At 32.5% G+C, this 20,134-nt stretch overlaps 2 protein-coding genes across 3 annotated transcripts in view; both read left to right on the top strand.

Annotated features, from left to right (window-relative positions):
- LOC141405511 (longitudinals lacking protein, isoforms F/I/K/T-like) overlaps positions 1–20,134 on the top strand; it is a 496,088-nt gene that overhangs the window by 423,756 nt on the left and 52,198 nt on the right. The gene's annotated exons all lie outside the window — the stretch shown is intronic.
- Positions 5,923–20,119, top strand: LOC141405516 (uncharacterized). Its single transcript, XM_073989918.1, has 3 exons — positions 5,923–6,233; positions 6,396–7,010; positions 19,984–20,119. The coding sequence occupies exons 1-2, from the start codon at positions 6,212–6,214 to the stop codon at positions 6,977–6,979; spliced, it is 606 nt and encodes a 201-aa protein (XP_073846019.1). The 5' UTR covers positions 5,923–6,211; the 3' UTR covers positions 6,980–7,010; positions 19,984–20,119.

The following is a 20,134-nucleotide window of genomic DNA, read 5'->3' as shown; positions in this document are numbered from 1 at the left end:
ATTTGCTCTAGCGACCGGCAGTGTGCGCTTACTGAGAGCAAATGAGAGTAAATAATGAATTGAAATTTATGCTCACTTGTTCTCAGTAAACACACACTCCCTGTCACTGGAGCAAATATTTGCCTAGTGTGACCCTAGCTTTATTCTTATGCAGGACCGATCACAAGGTCTTCTTATAGAAGACCAACAATTATTCTCAGAGATTACCACAAGGTCTGCTTAGAGAAGACCAAAAACACTTCTTACAGAAGGCCTTAAAGTCTTATTAAAAACCACAATGTCTTTTTATGCAGGACCACATGGTCTTCATTTAGTAGACCACAAGGTCACCTTAGAACAGACAACAATGTCTTCTTATAGACGACGACAAGGTCTTCTCATAGAATATCAGAAGGTCTTCTTATAAAACACCAAAAGGTCTTCTTATAAAACACCACAAGGTCTTCTTTGAGAAGACCACCGGATTGTCTTCGAGAAGATTACAATATCTTCTTAGAGAATACCACAAGGTCTTCTTATAGACGACCACAAGGCCATATTTTTGTAGAAGATCACAAGGTCTTTATTTAGAAGAACAAAAAGTCTTCTTATGGGAAGTCTACTCATAGAAGACCACAAATTCTTCTTAGAGAAGTGGTAGAAAGTTCAAACTTGACAAAGTGTCGCGCTGGGGACTGCAGCAGGATGTCTCTTCATGTCACCAGTGGATGACATCATGATGTTTGAGTGAACATCTCCGCCACAATTTTAGGGTCATGCTTTCGACACCTGGACACGTCGGGGGAAATCTTTATGATCTAGAGAGGATGTCCAGAGGTATATATGTGAACTTCTAGACATAGGGGACTTCAATGCTCTTTATTAGTTCTGGCATTTGGATCTACGCAATGGCCAGAACGGAATAGCCCTGACTGAGCAGATTGATAAAACGTCCGTCGTTTTTCTTATGTCAGACCATCTCCACAAAAGGTGGCTAGACTAGGGATAGGTAATGGAAAGCAATAATCGACTTTTCGATTTTAGTCTAAAACTAAAAATGTGATTTTTCGGTCTGGCGATTATTTCACTTGTCATAAAACTCGACTTTCGACTTTTCCATAACCGCAGAAAATCGATTATGATCGATTATTCGTCGATTTTCGAGTTTTCTTTTGAAAATGTAAAACCGCCAAAATTGTAAAACCGCCAAGTCAGTAATCAATGGGCAAATCCGAAAATCTATCACAATATAATCGATTTTGCGATTTCTCTCCAGCCAAAAGTCGACCAAGATTTTTAGACTTTTAACTGCAAAAACTCGACTAATCGAAAGTCGACTTACCTATCCCTAGGCTAGACCAATCTGAAGAGTTGCAACATTGGAGTCGGAATTAGTGAATCCTGGGCTAGTGGTTTCAACGGCTAAGACACTCTCGAACTTTGGAAAGAGGGAAGATAAGACCTCAGGATCCGAAGAGTTGCGCAAGTTATTTTAATCGAAAATTTGTCGAACACCCTGATAGAGTCAAACGGGGACAGTTTTTCAAGGCCGCATGATATATCCGAAACTATTTAAATCTACCTTTCCTCTATTATAGACCATTAAGATAGTTACGTATGCGGTATGTATGATATTGGTACCTTCTCTGGTGTCATTTATGTAAGATTGAAGTCCTGTTTTATCGATTTTACCAAATCTATATGCGCGAGGAATATGTAAAAATCCACCAATTAGTCAACGGCCACTCTGTTCCCGACCACTAACTACCCCAAGAATCTAGGCGACACACACTGGTCCAAACCATTGATATAGCGGCGCGAAAGTCAAAAAATCAAAGTATAAAATTGCGAAATGTTTTCCATTGTATCGATTACAGCCACTCTGCTGACTAAAAATTTGTTTTTACTTTTTTTTGTTGTAAATATTCACTCAGTTATTCACTGTCAAGTGCAAGAAATGGTCTTGCAAATAGTCTAAATCCTCAAAATAGTCAAAATCTGTCGGTACAGTTATATGGGGGCTATATCAAAATGTAGACCTATGCTCACAATTTTTGGTGGAGAAGATGTATAACCAACGAGAACCTCCTATGCCAAAATTCAGCTTGGTCTGAAAATGTAGACAAAATCCTAACAATACCGAATATTGGGAGGTACCGTTTTATGGGGACAATATCAAAAAGTAGACCTATGTCCACAATTTTTGGTGGAAAATGTTTGTGTCCACTGGGAACCCCAAATACCAAATTACACCTAATTTGGCCGGAAAATGTAGCTTTAAACCCCCAATATACTGAAAATCTAAGGTACCTTAAAAGGGGCCTATATTCAAAGGTGGACTTATGTCCACAATTTTTGGTGGAAAGGTTTAGTGATCACTAGAAACCCTAAGTACCAAATTACAACTAATTTGGAAGGAAAGGGTGGCTTAAATCCTCAAAATACCGAATATCAAGAGGTACCGTTATATGGAGGCTATACCAAAATATTAGCCGATGTTGTTCATATTTAGTACATTATTAGCCACGGACACAGACTGAGTTTGTGCAAAATTTCAGAAAGATATCTCCAAGTTATTAATTTCGCGCCGCTAGATCAGTGATTTCGACCACTGTGCGACAGCATGTTTACGTCGTCCACGCATGACACAGTTATCTGCAATAATCTGAGATGTAGGAAGAAGGTCCACAAGTCTCTATCTTGCAGCACTTGGGCTGCAGACAAAGAAATCTTGGACTGCGGACGCAGTTGAATGTCTCGGTCGATGGTATCAGAATTCCTACCACTAAAGCTAAGTTCACATTAGTCAAATATTTGCTCCAGCGACCGGCAGTGTACTCTTATTGAGAGCAAATTAGCATAACCAATGCGTTGGAATTTATTCCCACTTGCTCTCGTTAAGCGCCTACTTCCGGTCGCTGGATCAAATATTTGCCTAATGTGACATTACCTTTAGTTGTTCGATAAAATATGAAATATAAAATTTAAAACATAAAATATAATATATAAAACATAATGTATAAAATATAAAATATGTAAAATATAAAATGTAAAATATTAAATATTAAATATATAATATTAAATATTAAATATTAAATATTAAATATTAAATATTAAATATTAAATATTAAATATTAAATATTAAATATTAAATATTAAATATTAAATATTAAATATTAAATATTAAATATTAAATATTAAATATTAAATATTAAATATTAAATATTAAATATTAAATATTAAATATTAAATATTAAATATTAAATATTAAATATTAAATATTAAATATTAAATATTAAATATTAAATATTAAATATTAAATATTAAATATTAAATATTAAATATTAAATATTAAATATTAAATATTAAATATTAAATATTAAATATTAAATATTAAATATTAAATATTAAATATTAAATATTAAATATTAAATATTAAATATTAAATATTAAATATTAAATATTAAATATTAAATATTAAATATTAAATATTAAATATTAAATATTAAATATTAAATATTAAATATTAAATATTAAATATTAAATATTAAATATTAAATATTAAATATTAAATATTAAATATTAAATATTAAATATTAAATATTAAATATTAAATATTAAATATTAAATATTAAATATTAAATATTAAATATTAAATATTAAATATTAAATATTAAATATTAAATATTAAATATTAAATATTAAATATTAAATATTAAATATTAAATATTAAATATTAAATATTAAATATTAAATATTAAATATTAAATATTAAATATTAAATATTAAATATTAAATATTAAATATTAAATATTAAATATTAAATATTAAATATTAAATATTAAATATTAAATATTAAATATTAAATATTAAATATTAAATATTAAATATTAAATATTAAATATTAAATATTAAATATTAAATATTAAATATTAAATATTAAATATTAAATATTAAATATTAAATATTAAATATTAAATATTAAATATTAAATATTAAATATTAAATATTAAATATTAAATATTAAATATTAAATATTAAATATTAAATATTAAATATTAAATATTAAATATTAAATATTAAATATTAAATATTAAATATTAAATATTAAATATTAAATATTAAATATTAAATATTAAATATTAAATATTAAATATTAAATATTAAATATTAAATATTAAATATTAAATATTAAATATTAAATATTAAATATTAAATATTAAATATTAAATATTAAATATTAAATATTAAATATTAAATATTAAATATTAAATATTAAATATTAAATATTAAATATTAAATATTAAATATTAAATATTAAATATTAAATATTAAATATTAAATATTAAATATTAAATATTAAATATTAAATATTAAATATTAAATATTAAATATTAAATATTAAATATTAAATATTAAATATTAAATATTAAATATTAAATATTAAATATTAAATATTAAATATTAAATATTAAATATTAAATATTAAATATTAAATATTAAATATTAAATATTAAATATTAAATATTAAATATTAAATATTAAATATTAAATATTAAATATTAAATATTAAATATTAAATATTAAATATTAAATATTAAATATTAAATATTAAATATTAAATATTAAATATTAAATATTAAATATTAAATATTAAATATTAAATATTAAATATTAAATATTAAATATTAAATATTAAATATTAAATATTAAATATTAAATATTAAATATTAAATATTAAATATTAAATATTAAATATTAAATATTAAATATTAAATATTAAATATTAAATATTAAATATTAAATATTAAATATTAAATATTAAATATTAAATATTAAATATTAAATATTAAATATTAAATATTAAATATTAAATATTAAATATTAAATATTAAATATTAAATATTAAATATTAAATATTAAATATTAAATATTAAATATTAAATATTAAATATTAAATATTAAATATTAAATATTAAATATTAAATATTAAATATTAAATATTAAATATTAAATATTAAATATTAAATATTAAATATTAAATATTAAATATTAAATATTAAATATTAAATATTAAATATTAAATATTAAATATTAAATATTAAATATTAAATTTTAAATATTAAATATTAAATAGTAAAAAAGTAAATATATTTTTCCATTCGATTCCACTCTTGGACTAAATTTTTACTCTATGACGAACATTTTCACTCCCACTCTAGGGGTACTTGCGCTGCCACATATAACAAAATAGTGGAGAGTAAACTTGTTGTAAAACTCGTAATCTTCGAGTACTCCCACTCACGAGTAAAATCGAGTAAATCAGAGTTCTGGGCCTAATTACGACATTCGATTCGATCGAGAATTTGCTCGTGAATGAAAAAATCGAGCTATGAACACCTTTGTGCTCTCCAAAGAACACTAAGAAGGTAGATGGTAAACAATTTGTTTATTTTTATTAAAAAACAAAATTATTAACTAAAAAATTTAAATATTTGTTGAAATCGTTGAATAATACTTCCGGAATGAAGATGTGCTAGAAAACTGTACGAAATTATTTATTTTTGTAAAAGTTTTTGACTTTGTTGTAACGAATTTCTAATGCATATACCTTAGTAAATGTACAGTTGGTGGTGCGAATAGGTTTTCATAATTTGATTTTTTCATTCTCGAGCAAATACTCGATCGAATCGAATGTCGTAATTAGGCCCCTGATCACAACCTCTCCAAAATTGTGCACGTTTCATATTACATACATAGGTAAAGGCCTCTTCCGAAGCCCTGTCTCGATACTGTTTTGGTTGTAAAAAATACAAAGAAAATAATTTCCTGTATGGAATACCGGACTTTAACCTGATAAAATAGCAAGAATTTGGATTGGGAAACGAGTTTGTAGTGAAGTAAAAAGGTAAGTAAAAGAATTGTAGACTTCTTAAATTACATGTCTCTAGGCACGTATTGTTTTGAATTATTTTAGATGTGTTAATGTGTGTGTGTCAAATCAGATGTTAGTTATCGCTTCCAAAGTCTGTCATAGAACGGTTTAGGGGTAAAAACCATTAGCAATTTACATTCTGAGTACGTCGTCAAAACAAAATTTTTGGTCGCAAAAAAAGCTGAATTTCACAAGAGTAAAAAGAAAACATTTTTTGTACAAAATACACTTCAGTAAAACATTTATAAATTCCTCTAATTTCTAATAAGAATTTATTTAATTGTATTAAAATGTGTAATGAAATTAACTATTAATAAAAGTGAGTAACATGTTTTTCTGTCAACATTTTTATTCAAAACCCTTTTCTAATGTTACAACTTTCATCATATTTCCAATTGAAACCCGTATAACTAATGTCCCTTTTGGATTTCCTTTAATAAAAATATTAACACTTTTCCCTTTCTTTGTATCTTCCCCACAGATTCTTTTTATGCCAAAGATAATGGTCGTCACTCCTCCTCCGGTGGTGGTGAACAACGTTACCCGTGTACAGTTTGTGGCAAAAGCTATTTGCGTAAACACCATCTAAAACGTCACATAACCAATGAATGCATTGGCATTGAACCGAAATACCTGTGTGATGTGTGTCCAGCTCGATACAAGCGCAGTGAAGATTTAAAACGACATTTGCTTAAATCGCACAATATTATACGGTCCGTTGGACCACAAATCTCACGAACAATTGATGATTATGTGGATGATATTACAACAGCATCGGGATATTTTAAACATGGATCGTTGGGTGGAGAGGGAGCAGCAGCATCTGCCACATCAGTCGTAATGGAGCGACCACTTTATGTCAATGAATTTGAAACTCCCGGCTATCATCATTATCAAAGACCACCTTCCCCACCACAATACAACAACAAACAATCATCACATATAACGAATCACCATCATCAGCAGCAGCCGCCGCAACACCAGCCTCAGTCTCAGCATCCTCATCAGAGGATGCGTTCTTCTTCCAGTTCCGATTTTGACAATCAACATTTTCTCGATTTTTGAGCTAATTCCTCCAACCAATAATTAAGAAAAGGTATTTCATGGGAATTGAAATATTCCAAGGTCGTCTTAACGATACCAGTTAAAGTACAAATACATAAATAGATAATTACGATATTGGAACATGTCTTTGTAGCTGTGTGATTTTGTAAATTATTTGTCTGTGTTACATTTATTGTATGTCCTTAATGTGTATATGTATTTATTTATGTCCTGTACAATGTATATTCGCTATCTAGACTTAATTGTTTAAGAAATTTTAAATATAACTTATCTTTGGAAGAAAAATATTTGTTTCTATTTTGTAAATTATTGTTATGTATTCTAATAGTTCAACGTATCCATAGACGAAGTGAAGCAATTCAAATCCGAATCGAAAAAAAATCTTTATAAAAAAATACCTGTATTCTTCTTGGCAGATAACACTGTAAAACATAAAAGATAATTACAATATAATTCGGCCAGATTATGAAATAGGACCGAAAAAAGCAGACACATGTATCGGCGTTTTGAAAGTTTACATCGGGAAGTAACCTAAATAGGCGTGGCAAGTTCTGTCCATTTCTACAAGTTTTGAAATATTCGACATCAGATTCCTTGGAATCCTTGCATTAAAGTGTCTTTGGCAAAATTACTGTCCACAATGTGGGGTATCTTTTTATGGAAAAAATTAACCCTCATGCGAGTCACTAAACGGGTCTTTTTGGCCCCTTTTTTCAAAAACGTTTAAAAACTCCTTTAAAATGTGATCGCATCAGATCAAAATATCAAATCAAAATATTATTTGTCATAAAATTATACTATAGGTCCCCGAATACACCAAAACACTAAATCGTACCTAAACGTCAGGAATCTGCCAAAAGTAAAATCACGTTTTAGGGTTAATGTTGTACTTTATCTGAGTTTTTTAGGTTTTGTCCCACAAAACTTCATTCTAGATTGAAGACATCAAAGACAAAAATAATCTCCATCAAATTTGAATATAAGTCGCCGAATAAATGTAATATGTATTTGCAATATATATCAAGAAAATATATACATCAAGTTTGCCAACAAAACACCCAAAAATATTTTTTTAATAAATTTGTTTTGTTCTCTTTTCAAGTTGATGCATGAAAGTAACATGAAATTTAGTTTTAGACGAAAGGTGTTAAAAGAAGAAATATTCTACACAAAATTTCACTATAAGTCCCAGAACAAACTATATATCTAAGTAAAACACTTTGTTGAGAAAATGACGTTACAAAATTAGATATTATAGGTAGAAATTATTTGCTAAACTTTTAGACTCTTAATTAAAATTTATTCCATACTGAGTCAAAATCTCGTAAAATACCTCACTTCAGTCATTTTTATCACCATGCCAAAACATGGATGTTAGATATATATTCAATGAACAATACCCGTAGACTATCCCTGCATTTTCACATACAATATTTATCCTGATAACGTTATTTTAGTTTATAGTACTAAAATACGTAATTTTTCAAAGTCCGATCTGGGTTATGAATATTTTTCCTATATATATTCACCATAGATATTTCAAAAACAGTTTGGATCGAGCACACATAATCTTTTGAAAGAATTTATTATGAAAAAACATCATTAAAATATATTTTTTGACCGTAGATAACGAAAATGTGAATAAAAACGGTAGAATATTTTGCTAAATCATATATAAAAAGCAAAAGCTTCTGGAGATGTTAAATATTATAGCTACAAATTTCTTTTGTTCAGAGACACATAATGACATTTGATTTGGAACATTTCTTCTTTTGACACAACCCACAAAAGTGAGGTACTTTAGGAGATTTTGCCTCACTATGGAATACATTTTAATTAAGAGTCTAAAAGTTTAACAAAAATGTCTACCTATAATATCTAATTTTGTAACGTCATTTTCTTAACAAAGTATTTTACTTAGATACCTAGTTTGTTCTGGGACTTACAATGAAATTTTGTGTAGAATATTTCTTCTTTTAACACCTTTCGTCTAGAACTAAATTTCATGTTACTTTCATGCATCAACTTGAAAAAAGAACAAAACAAATTTATTCAAAAAATATTTGTTAGCAAACTTGATATATACAGTGTCCCACAAATGTCTTCGTACCCCTGGTAATAAAATATTTATTAGTGATAATCAGTAGCTTGGAAAAGTTTTGCAAGATATTTAACTGTATTTGTCCTTCTTATACATTTCTTCCATGTTACTTGGAAGAACTGGCGAATTTTGTTAACTAATTCAAATGTTATTCACGAAATACTAAAAAATGTGCCCTTATTGATCCCACAAAAGTCTTCGTACTTTTCGGAACTTCATTGATTTTAGTCAAATTTCCTCTAATTTCCACGGTTTCTGTTAAAAGTCAATAAGGAGGAGATGTTCGGATACTTTTCTGGTCTGTTGCGCGGAATATGTAGTAAGATTTGTAAAAAAAATATTTTCAAAACAAATGGGACATGTTTGTCGTACTTTAATGAATAAGTTAATCTTCAAAGATAAATATTTCGTTCAGTGAGTTAATTCTGCTAATCGCAAATAAGTATATTCAAAGAAATCTCCGATTTGCCGCTTTCAAAAATGAAGTTTCACTTGAAAGAAGGCCAAAATTGTATGTAATTTGACTTAAGGTTACTAAAGATATGATCATATCTTGCATATGACAACTAAAGATCTGTTTATTTTTGTGTCGAATATAAGATAAGACCTCTAGAAATCACACTGCAATATTATGATTGATGTAACTGTACAGATGGCGGCCATAAATGCAGTTCGAAAATATTGAACAAATTCTAACCCTCCTTTTGTAAATTATGTAAAAAGCAAATAACGCCTAGACCTTGCACGTGAATGAAAAAATGCGACTTTCACATTTAGTAGGGATTTCATATACTTCCTTGAACTTAAGTACTGAATTTGGGGTTTATTTGGTGGATCGAAGGTGTGAAAATAACAACAAAACCTGATTACCTTAAAATAAGAAATTTAGTCGATAGGCATATATTAATTATGTTGTGATTTTGAGCCATGCCGCAGTTAGTAGTGTTTACTAATTGGAATAAATAGATGCATTCACCTGAAATCTATGATAAATGTACATTATTGAGATAAATTTATATTCCCGTTCAGAAAAATTGGGATGCCTTAAGGCATAACGTCATATATAAAGGGCATAATTAAGGTGTATTACCTATAATATTAGGTTAAATCAGAGGTATATTGTTTCAAAACGCTAGACAAAGGATAATAGTGTAAACTCCGTCAAATTTTAAGGAGTTTAGTTGCGAAAAGTGTCTATATTCACTATAAGATTTAAATTTCCGTATCAAGCTATAAATACGCCAATATAAGGTTACTCCACGCTGAAGGCGCAATGAAAACCCCTAGAAATATTGAGTCTGGCAGAAACACGTCGAAACAGAAACCAATGACATCACTTTTAACAGATTTTAGTGTCCATTTTGATAAATTCTGTTAGGGGTACGAAGACTTTTGTGGTGTCGAAATATCAACCTTTTTCGGTTTTGGCGTAATAAATCCGTTATGGTTCATCAAAATACACTCTTCTTTCGAAACTTTAATAAAGGTCTGCTGCAGCAAACAGCACAACATTATTAATATTTACATCTTTCTTTTATCATCGTGTTCTTACATCGATTAAATCTTGTAGGGGTACGAAGACATTTGTGGCACATATATATTTTTTGATATATATTGCAAACACATATATCTTTTATTTGGCGACTTTTATTGAAATTTGATGGAGATTATTTTTGTCTTTGATGTCTTCTCTCTAGAATGAAGTTTTGTGGGACAAAACTTAATAAACTCAGATAAAGTTCAACATTAACCCTAAAACGTGATTTTACTTTTGGCAGATTCCTGGCGTTTAGTTACTATTTAGAGTTTTGTTGTATTCGGGGACCTATAGTACAATTTTATGACAAATAATTTTGTAGCATATTTTGTTCTGATACGATCACATTTTAAAGGAGTTTTTAAACGTTTTTGAAAAAAGGGACCAAAAAGACCCCTTTAGTGTAATAATGTAATAATAAAAAGATACCCCGCATTGTTGTCAGTAATATTGCCAAAGACACTTTATACCTAAAATGCAAGGATTCCAAGGAATTTGATGTCGAATATTTCAAAACCTGTAGAAATGGGCGAAACTTGCCACACCTATTTAGCGTTCTTCCCGATGTAAACTTTCAAAACGCCGATATACGTGTCTTATTTTTTTCGGTCCTTTTTCATAATCTGTGCGGGATTTCTTGTAATTTTAAAGAAAAAGTTCGATTTTGTTGTAATCGTTACTGACATAATACTTAAACCTGCAAAATCATTATTTCTTCTGTGGACATCGGCCCACCCATGAACGTTTGTTACATAAACCGAATTGGGGAAAAATGTCTATATACGCCGTTATTTTACTTTGTACTTGCTAGAGGTACACCGTCGACTACGTGGGGTATCTCCCATTCCAAAATTTTTTTTAAGTTTAAGGACAGCTTACGGATCCTTTTGAATTTGTTTGTAGCAGGTAGTCTTTGCGGCCCTATTACGGTATTTTTTTCGGAAGCAGTTCATACAGTTTCAGTAGTTCATACTTCCTGAGATAATGGCCTAAAAGCTATACAGAAACCCTGTGCCGACAGAGATATAACCTCAGCTTCGGACCTAAGGAAAAACAGTAAATACAATACTTCTGACATCTATAGCGTTTTTTTCAGTTTTTGTGCCAATTTCTCAGGAAGTATGGACTAAACCCCGAAAAAAATGTAGCGTCGTAACAAGGGCCACATAAACAACATGTTGCCAAAAATTTAAAAACGATCCCACACGAGTCTTTAAATTGCAAACGAAAAATTGCTTCCATGTAGTCAATATTCGGACATAATCCGAATCTGTAGAAAATAATACAATGTACAATTTTTTGACCAAGGATTGCCTTACGTACTACCACAGTTTAGTTGGTGTCGGCAGGGTTTTTTGAAGAATTTTGGGAACCATTATCTAAGGAAGTATGGACTTGCCCCAAAAAAAATTGTCGTAACAGGGCCCACAAACTTTCAAAACGAGGATTTCTGGCTTAATTCATTAAGTTGCATGTTCTTCCGGCTTTAAGTTGAAAGTCAAAGTATACGAAATTTGTTTTCCAGCACACATTCAGATGCGGCAACTCTTCCCGACTGAATGTGTGCCGGAAGAACATGCAACTTAATGAAATAAGCCAGAAATCCTCTTATGTGACGAGGCCTTTAAACTGCACATTTTTTCCAAATTTTGCGTGGGAGGTACACGAAGTAATATACCGATTTAGTCCATATTCAAACCTGATCTATGCCTGGAAGTATTATTATAATAATATTTCCACAAACATCCCCGAAGGCACAAGACATTGCATGGAGAGCACCCCGATTCATATTAGCTCAATGATATAGGACCTACTGTTTATTGCCGAGTCAGGACGCCGTGTCCTAAGACACCAATTTTTGAGAAGTTTTACATGGCTAAGATACTCCAGAGATGTCGTCAACCATTACGCTGAGGGGTTGCAATTTTGATGTTGCCGGGGATTGCACCCGGGCATTCTGCGTACAAAGCGGGTGTGCATACCATTGCACCACGGTAGTGTGGTGGAAGTAATATTACCACTTGCAACGTTATGACCAATTCGGTTACTCCCTTCGAGAGTTATCGTGCGCACCATTTTAGCGAAATTTTGTGGGGGAGCTACCTACCAAAAAGGAGTGGGTCGATATGGTCTTCATCGAACTTAAACTAATGGGTCTATCTTGTATTGCCACTAAACTTGAGTTGCGTTGTCAGTTGTCTGCGCGACTGAGACGAAATGTTGTACCATTAATGTCAACTCAACTGGGTGGTCGATAAACATGTTATCGATCAGTGTTTTTTCAAACTTGTGACCTCTATTCGCCAAAAAAAAAACATTTTAAAAATAATTGCGCTTTGGATAACTCTTTTGTGTATTCTGGACAATATTTTAATATTTTGGCTGAGTTTTCGAGCAAATTTGGAAAACAACCCAAGATTGGAATATAACCTGCCCATTGAATCTTCGGATCGTCAAGTTTTATTTGCTGTCCCAAAAAATGATAAGTTCGGTGGAATTATTTTTTGATGATGAAGAAAATGTACAGGACATTGCATCTATTAGAAGAAATTTGAGGGACAAGTCGAATCCATTGGAATTGGCATCTGCACTGTAAGCTGATGATCATGTGGAAAGATCTGTATAATCAGTAAATTATTTCAGGTTTAAGGTGTATTTTCGATTACCAAAGGATGCCGTAGTTTACGTTGTGGAAACGTTAAAGGATGACTTTAAAGTAAGTTACAGATCAACAGCAATACCCCCACTTTTAAAAGTGTGCGCAGCGTTGCGATTCTTTGAGGACGGAAGTTTCCAAAAGTCCCATAGCAATGATTTCAACAATTGCATGGCTCAATCTACATTGTCGAGAGTATTGAAGGAAATTGTCCACTTGATAGAGGACAAATTGTGTGTTTCGAAGTTGACAGAGGAGGAAAAAAGGCAAAATAAAAACCATTTTTATTCAAAAACGAAATTATCTGGTGTAGTTTGCTAAATAGATGAAGGATGTTCGTCATTTGTACTTAAACTGAACCTACTGTATTTGTAACCAAATTCATTTGCAAAAGATTTGCTGCTGTCCGCTCCAAAGGCGATAAATTCACTTATTGTGATGGACCACCACCAGTGTCGTTTAAGTTTATTTTATTTTGAGGCATTTTCTTTTTCAACTTTGCTTTAAAGTGAATCCGGACTCTGCCACTCTTCAGGTGTTCGTGTTGGAGGATCATGGCTGTTTAAACTGTCCGAAATGGACCTCCACGCTTCATCCGCTGTGGCTTTGGTTTCACCAAAACTCCCGAACTCCTCGGGCTAAGTTTGGATTTTCACTCAGTTTATCAACTAATATTTCGAACTGCTGCTTTGTCCTTATTTTCAACATATTGATACACACAATTAATTAATGATGCAAAGAATCAATAATTGTTAACAAAATGTTTATTTTTCCTTCTATTTTACTTCTTGTTTCTTCGAAAATGTTTACTGCAACTGAAAATTGGTGGTTGCTGAAAAACAGCCGCTTCGTCAACTGAGATTCGCAACTTCAGTTGAGAGTTGCCATACGTGGATCAATTTTGACAACTGGCAACGCCACTCAACGATAATTGTTATCGATGATCGACCCCTTAGTTTGGACAAAATATTACAATACTCAAAATTTGTACCAAACCGCTTGATCCGTTCGAGAATTAATCTGCGCACCTGCCAGCCAGATAGACGGACGGACATGGCTAAATGAACTCCAAATTGTCTGAAACGGATTTCGTCCGAACATACTTGGCTTCTACTTGGGGCCACCGTGGTGCAATGGTTAGAACGTCCGCCTTGCACTCAGAAGGTCTGTGGTTCGAATCCCAGGCCAAGCAACATCAATAAATTTTCAACGGTGGCAAAATTCCTCCTCAGTAATGTTGGTGACATTTCCTGAGTATTTCAGCCATGAAAAACGTCTCTACAAGTGGTGTCGTATGACACGCCGTTCGGACTCGGCGATAAAAACTAGGTCCCATATCATTGAGCCAATATGAATCGGCGTGCACTCATTGATATGAGAGAAGTCTCCCTTGTCCCTTCGGGGATGTTATGGGAACATATGTATGTATACTTGGCTTCTAAAACCATAATCTGGGTCTATCTATAGTTCTATGAATGTGGCTGCTTCGATGGGTTGTAACCACAAAGCTACTGGATTTATTTGAGTAGGTTTGGCAGGACAGTTGTTTTACAAAGTGTCATCAATCCTTGACCTATAGGAATTTAGACAACTGCACCATCCCGAGCTTAATTCAGCCAGAACTACTAAGATTTGTTGTTGTAGCAGCATATGATGCTGGGGTGGTAGCCGAGGGCCGAAAAACTTTTTGTTTCGGGACGATCCGGTAAGAAAGAACGCGCTGCCGTGGGTTTCAGGTTTAATGGCAGCCGACACTCTTCTCCCTCCCTCCCTCTCTCTCTCTCTCTATCATTAAGATGGCTCCTGACGTGCCTGGTCAACAAGGTTTATTAATCTGCATCCTAACTGCTGGCGGCTAAAGCCTTGGGGACGTTGTTCCTACATCTCCGCTTACTGTCGAATTTGGCCCCTAGAATCTTGGTGTGGTTAGTGGCCGGAGTTCTGCTACCATCAACCATGACTTTCAGCTGAGTGCTCAACTCCGCAGGTCATGTGGTGAACAGAGTGACCGTAGATTTAGTAGCAGATATTTGTATAAAGCTAGCGCGGATAAATATGGAAAGATCAATCAAATAGTAGTTCAGACTTTCACAAATGACATTAGGGAAGGTACCCGAGGCCAAAATCGTGCAATCATCCGAATGTGTATCGATCTAATGCTTGGTTTACATTTACGAAATCCACTCGATTTCAACTGTCAAATCCATAGGTTAAACGTCAAATGAAATCCAGACGAGATTTCATTTGACGTTTGAGCTATGGAATTGACAGTTGAAATCGAGTGGATTTCGTAAATGTAAACTTAGCATAAATGCCGTCGGGAGGGGGTGGAAGAGGTTAAACAGTTCCGGAAATATCACCGCCACCCCCCACCACCCTTAGGGAACTCCCTGTTCCACTCAATGGGGCCTCAACTTCTTCTTCTTGAATTCCAAGTACGTCTGGCTTCCATACAAATAATTACCCAACGTTGCAAACATGGGCGGAAGGTATTCTCCTCAATGTCCACAAACAGCGCGGATTGCTTCACAGTCATAAAAACTTTTGATAAATTTGATCGCCACCGAAAATGTCCTATCGCACGGCTTGTTCTGGTTGAGTCCTCGACTTATGTGTGTGGAGATGTCGTGCAGCGCTGTAGAAATGATGTGCTGCTTACGGCACCCATGCTGATGATCGGCAATTGGATAGCTATTTCTGACGCTGGGAGGAGTAAAGCCTTAAAAGTCTTTGTTACGGGCGACATAAACAAAATCGACAGACAGGTTGTGAATGTTGGTAAGATTCCCAACACCTCCAGATGATTCAGCATTACCATGGAGATTCCGGCAGGGCCTAACGCTTTGGATGATTTACCGTTCTTAAGGTGGTTCCTACTCGGCAGGAAAAAATCTGATGCGTCGTAGTACTCTTCTCCCTTTCACTCCCGGGGTGCTCAAAAACTAACTTGTGCACGTCTTCGGATCAGTCAGCCGTCAAACATGACTGAAGTCCTACCTTCCTTCTTTGCAGGGTTCGAGAGTGACTTAACCTTTGGTCACGATTCACTTATTCCGGCTCCAATTTTTGCAACTCTTCTGATGATCTGCCGTTTATGCTCACCGACCAACCTGTTCTAGTGTCAATCACTGGGGTTGCCTAGACGAAGCTCATCAATGAGCTTGATACTAGTCCGCCGGCTCTGCTAAGAAATTTGGTCTCAATTCGAGTATTCGAGTAACAGCAGATATATAGCGCAGCAGTGATGATGTTGGTGATGTGTTGGGCAGATCGGTGAACTCTCCGAAACTAGGCCAATTAGTTTTCACAAGATTGATTGAAAGTGTGGCGTTCAGTGCTGAGAAAATCGACCAGTCTGCTGATATAGACAATTATGGGGAGAAGTTTGACCCAAGAGAAAGTACGGGTTGCCAGGTGACATTATTGCTCTGTTCCAGAACCTACAAGAAGCTACTACTTTTTACTACGATAACATTTTGTCCTTTATGTTATCGAAAAAAATTGTAAAAATTAGTAGATTCTTGCAGTACTGGAACAGACCATATATGTCAGACCATGTGACACGATGGTTATATCTGGCGAACCTGGGGCCTAATTACGACATTCGATTCGATCGAGCATTTGCTCGTGAATGAAAAAATCGAACTATAAAAACCTATTCGCACCACCAACCGCACATTTACTAAGGTAGATGCATTCTTATGTTGTTACAACAACTGGTCTGTTCCAGTACTGCAAGAATCTACTATTTTTTCCGATAACATAAAGGAAAAAATGTTATCGTAGTAAAAAATAGTAGCTTCTTGCAGGTTCTGGAACAGAGCATTTATCAAGAAGTTTTACAAAAATAAATCATTTCGTACGTTTTTCTATCACAACATCATTCCAAAATTATTACCCAAAGTATTATTCAACGATTTCATTTAATAAATCTGCGGGATGTATAAGTTAAGCAACTCTACATAGGCAGTTCCACAACTGACAGCTACCCCCAGATATTCCATGGAACGGGTCATTAGACCCAAGCTCAAGCGATATGTCTGATGTAACAGGAAAGCTAATCCCCCCAGTTGTTGTTGAGATGTGGTGGATGCGGATGTGACAAATCAAGCACATCAATATTAATCGCGGGTTCTGCTCGGTCCTGGCGCGGATCAATAGAGGCGGGAACAGGACACAGAAAAACAATGCAACTACGAACATATGTACACTGAGTTGACAGCCGCTGGCCGGAATACGGATGCTGTGTGGTTCCCCGTCCAATCGGTGTCAAAGAACCCACCCCACGTGGACTACTACCTTCGATTACAATTTAAAAATAATCCTCGAACAGTACCCGAGTGTGTAGACCGAATACGGACACTCTTCTGTTATCAAATTGGTGCCGACAAGGTTTTTTACCGATTATCTCAGGAGGTATGAACCTGCACCGCGTATTAAAACAGTGGTCGCGGGGACAAACTGTTGCAAAAAAATTTAAATTTCTTAAATTTGTTCGTAATAATTAAGAAATTTAGTGTGGGATGTAAACGAAGGTGTGAACCGATATAGTCCATATTCGATCCTGGGACCTAATTACGTGATTCCATTCGATCGAGAATTTGCTCGTGAATAAGTTTTCGACACGATGAAAAAACGGCATGACAAGTCTTGATCGAAAACGTTCAAGCAATGTTATCGATTTTTTCGATAGTAACCGGTAATCGATCAGTTAATCTTCAAGCAACATTATGAAGGTAGACGCCAAAAAATGTTTTTTATTTTAAAACAAACACTAAAAAAAACAAAATTATGAATGAGAAAAGGTAAATATTTGTGGAATTTATTGTTGCAACAGATTGCTTATACATCTACCTTAGCTGTGTTCCTTTACTTACCTGAGGTTACCATTTTTGCCATTTGTTAGCATTTTTAACCTGCAAAGCGTTCCTTAACCCCGAAAAGTGGCAAAACTGGAAGCAATTTTTAAGAGAATGAGAGTGGTGAGAGAGCGAAAATGGCTTTCTCTTCTACCACAGGCTACCAGCAAAATTTCTGCAGGTAAAAAATGGCAGAACTGATTTTTCGACTTTTGTTTCACGATTATTTCACAAATAGAAGTAATAGAAGAAAAAGTCGAAAGCTGACAAAACTAAATTAAAAACTGTGAAATAAAAGACGAAAATTGATTTTTTTATGTTTCTTTTTGACATTGCTGCCAGATATACCATTTTTCCGTTCCTTTACTTTTCTGGTAAAAATGTTCATGAGAGAGCAATTTTGACACTTTTCTCTTTTACCACCCTTACCATAAAAAGTAAAGGAACAAAGCTCTTAATAGTTCTCTCTCAAAATAAATGAGAGAGAATTTAGAGAGTTTTTTGCTTAGGCTCTCCGAGAGAATCTTTCCGTTCCTAAACAACGGCTGATGTGTTCTATTAAATGTTGTTCACCTATAAAAAAGGCTATTAATATTAAATTTTTTTGCGGAAATGCAAATTTTTTCCAAATAATTTTGAAAGGCTGCAAACAGTTAATTTTGCCTAATGAATGCATAAATTTATATATTTATTTTAATTCAAATTTGATTACTATTTCATAAAGAGTGCAAAGCACTTTTCCCACTTTTTCTTCTTATGTTGTGTAAAAAAATGCAGAGATTTATTTTTTAATTTTATTTTTCTTTTATAAACCAACAACAAACGTCAATTTTTACATATTAAACAGAAAGACAACAAAAAATCTTTCATTTTGTTGGTTTGCGATAGGCAATTTAGCTACGAGTAATTTCTCGCAAATTTATGCTCAATAACTCGATATTTTTACTCGATAACGAATATTGTCTTCCCAAATTTGAGTACTCGCTTCGAAACAACCCGATAACCAATCCCATGTTCTTTGTTTGGAAAAATATTACGATATAAAAGTTTGAACCAAATTATTTTATCGAACAAATTGGAACTTTTGTGGGGATTTCGAAATTTCCCAATATTTAGGGCTCCTTCTTCATACTTCTCAAACACAAAAGTGTAATCTGTATAGGAATTCTGTAACTTTTATCGATTGAAAAGTTGTTAAAATTTCTTTTGTTTTTGTAACAACTACAAAACAAACAAATGAAATTGTTGTAAAATAAACAATGAGTAAAGTTGTTAAAAAGTTACAGAATAGGCCTACTGGGTACCTATTCTGTAACTTTTTAACAACTTTACTCATCGTTTATTTTACAACAATTTCATTTGTTTGTGTTGTAGTTGTTACAAAAACAAAAGAAATTTTAACAACTTTTCAATCGATAAAAGTTACAGAATAGGCCTACAGGTTCAGATTTTTGAGGTATTTATTACAATCCTATAATTTTATTCCTTATTATTTATTTTATTATTTGTGTAGATTGCTTTGATTGGATTCTTTTTCTTTCCAAGCACTTTTGGCCTCTTTAAACGTTAAAATTTATGACATGTTAATGGAAGGTGAAAAGAATTCTTAAAATCCGTTACATTTGTTTCAATTAATATGGATTTTGGTAAATTTGAAGTAAGTATAAAAAGATTTTGGTGCATTGTTAAGTACATTAGATGGGTTGTTTGAAGTAGTTTTTTTAATAGCTTTCCCATTAACAATTAACCAATAGATACACCACCAACAACATTCACTTTTAATATTGCACAAGTATCCTCACATTTATCATTTATCACCCGTTTTTCTTCTTCATTAAATTACCTTTACAGGTTTTGATCAAATGCTGGCTTATTTACCACACTTTGATGGTCGTTATCCTTGCATGACATGTGGTCGCAGCTATTTGCGACGTGGCCACCTAAAGCGACACATTACCAAGGAATGTATTGGCGTGGAGAGGCAATTTAAATGTAACCTCTG

This window comes from Musca autumnalis, unplaced genomic scaffold (genome assembly GCF_047663935.1).
Source record: "Musca autumnalis isolate F117 unplaced genomic scaffold, ASM4766393v1 scaffold_5, whole genome shotgun sequence".
NCBI lineage: Eukaryota > Metazoa > Arthropoda > Insecta > Diptera > Muscidae > Musca > Musca autumnalis.
The sequence above is the reverse complement of the archived record's forward strand: the minus strand, read 5'-3'. Positions and strand labels throughout refer to the sequence as shown.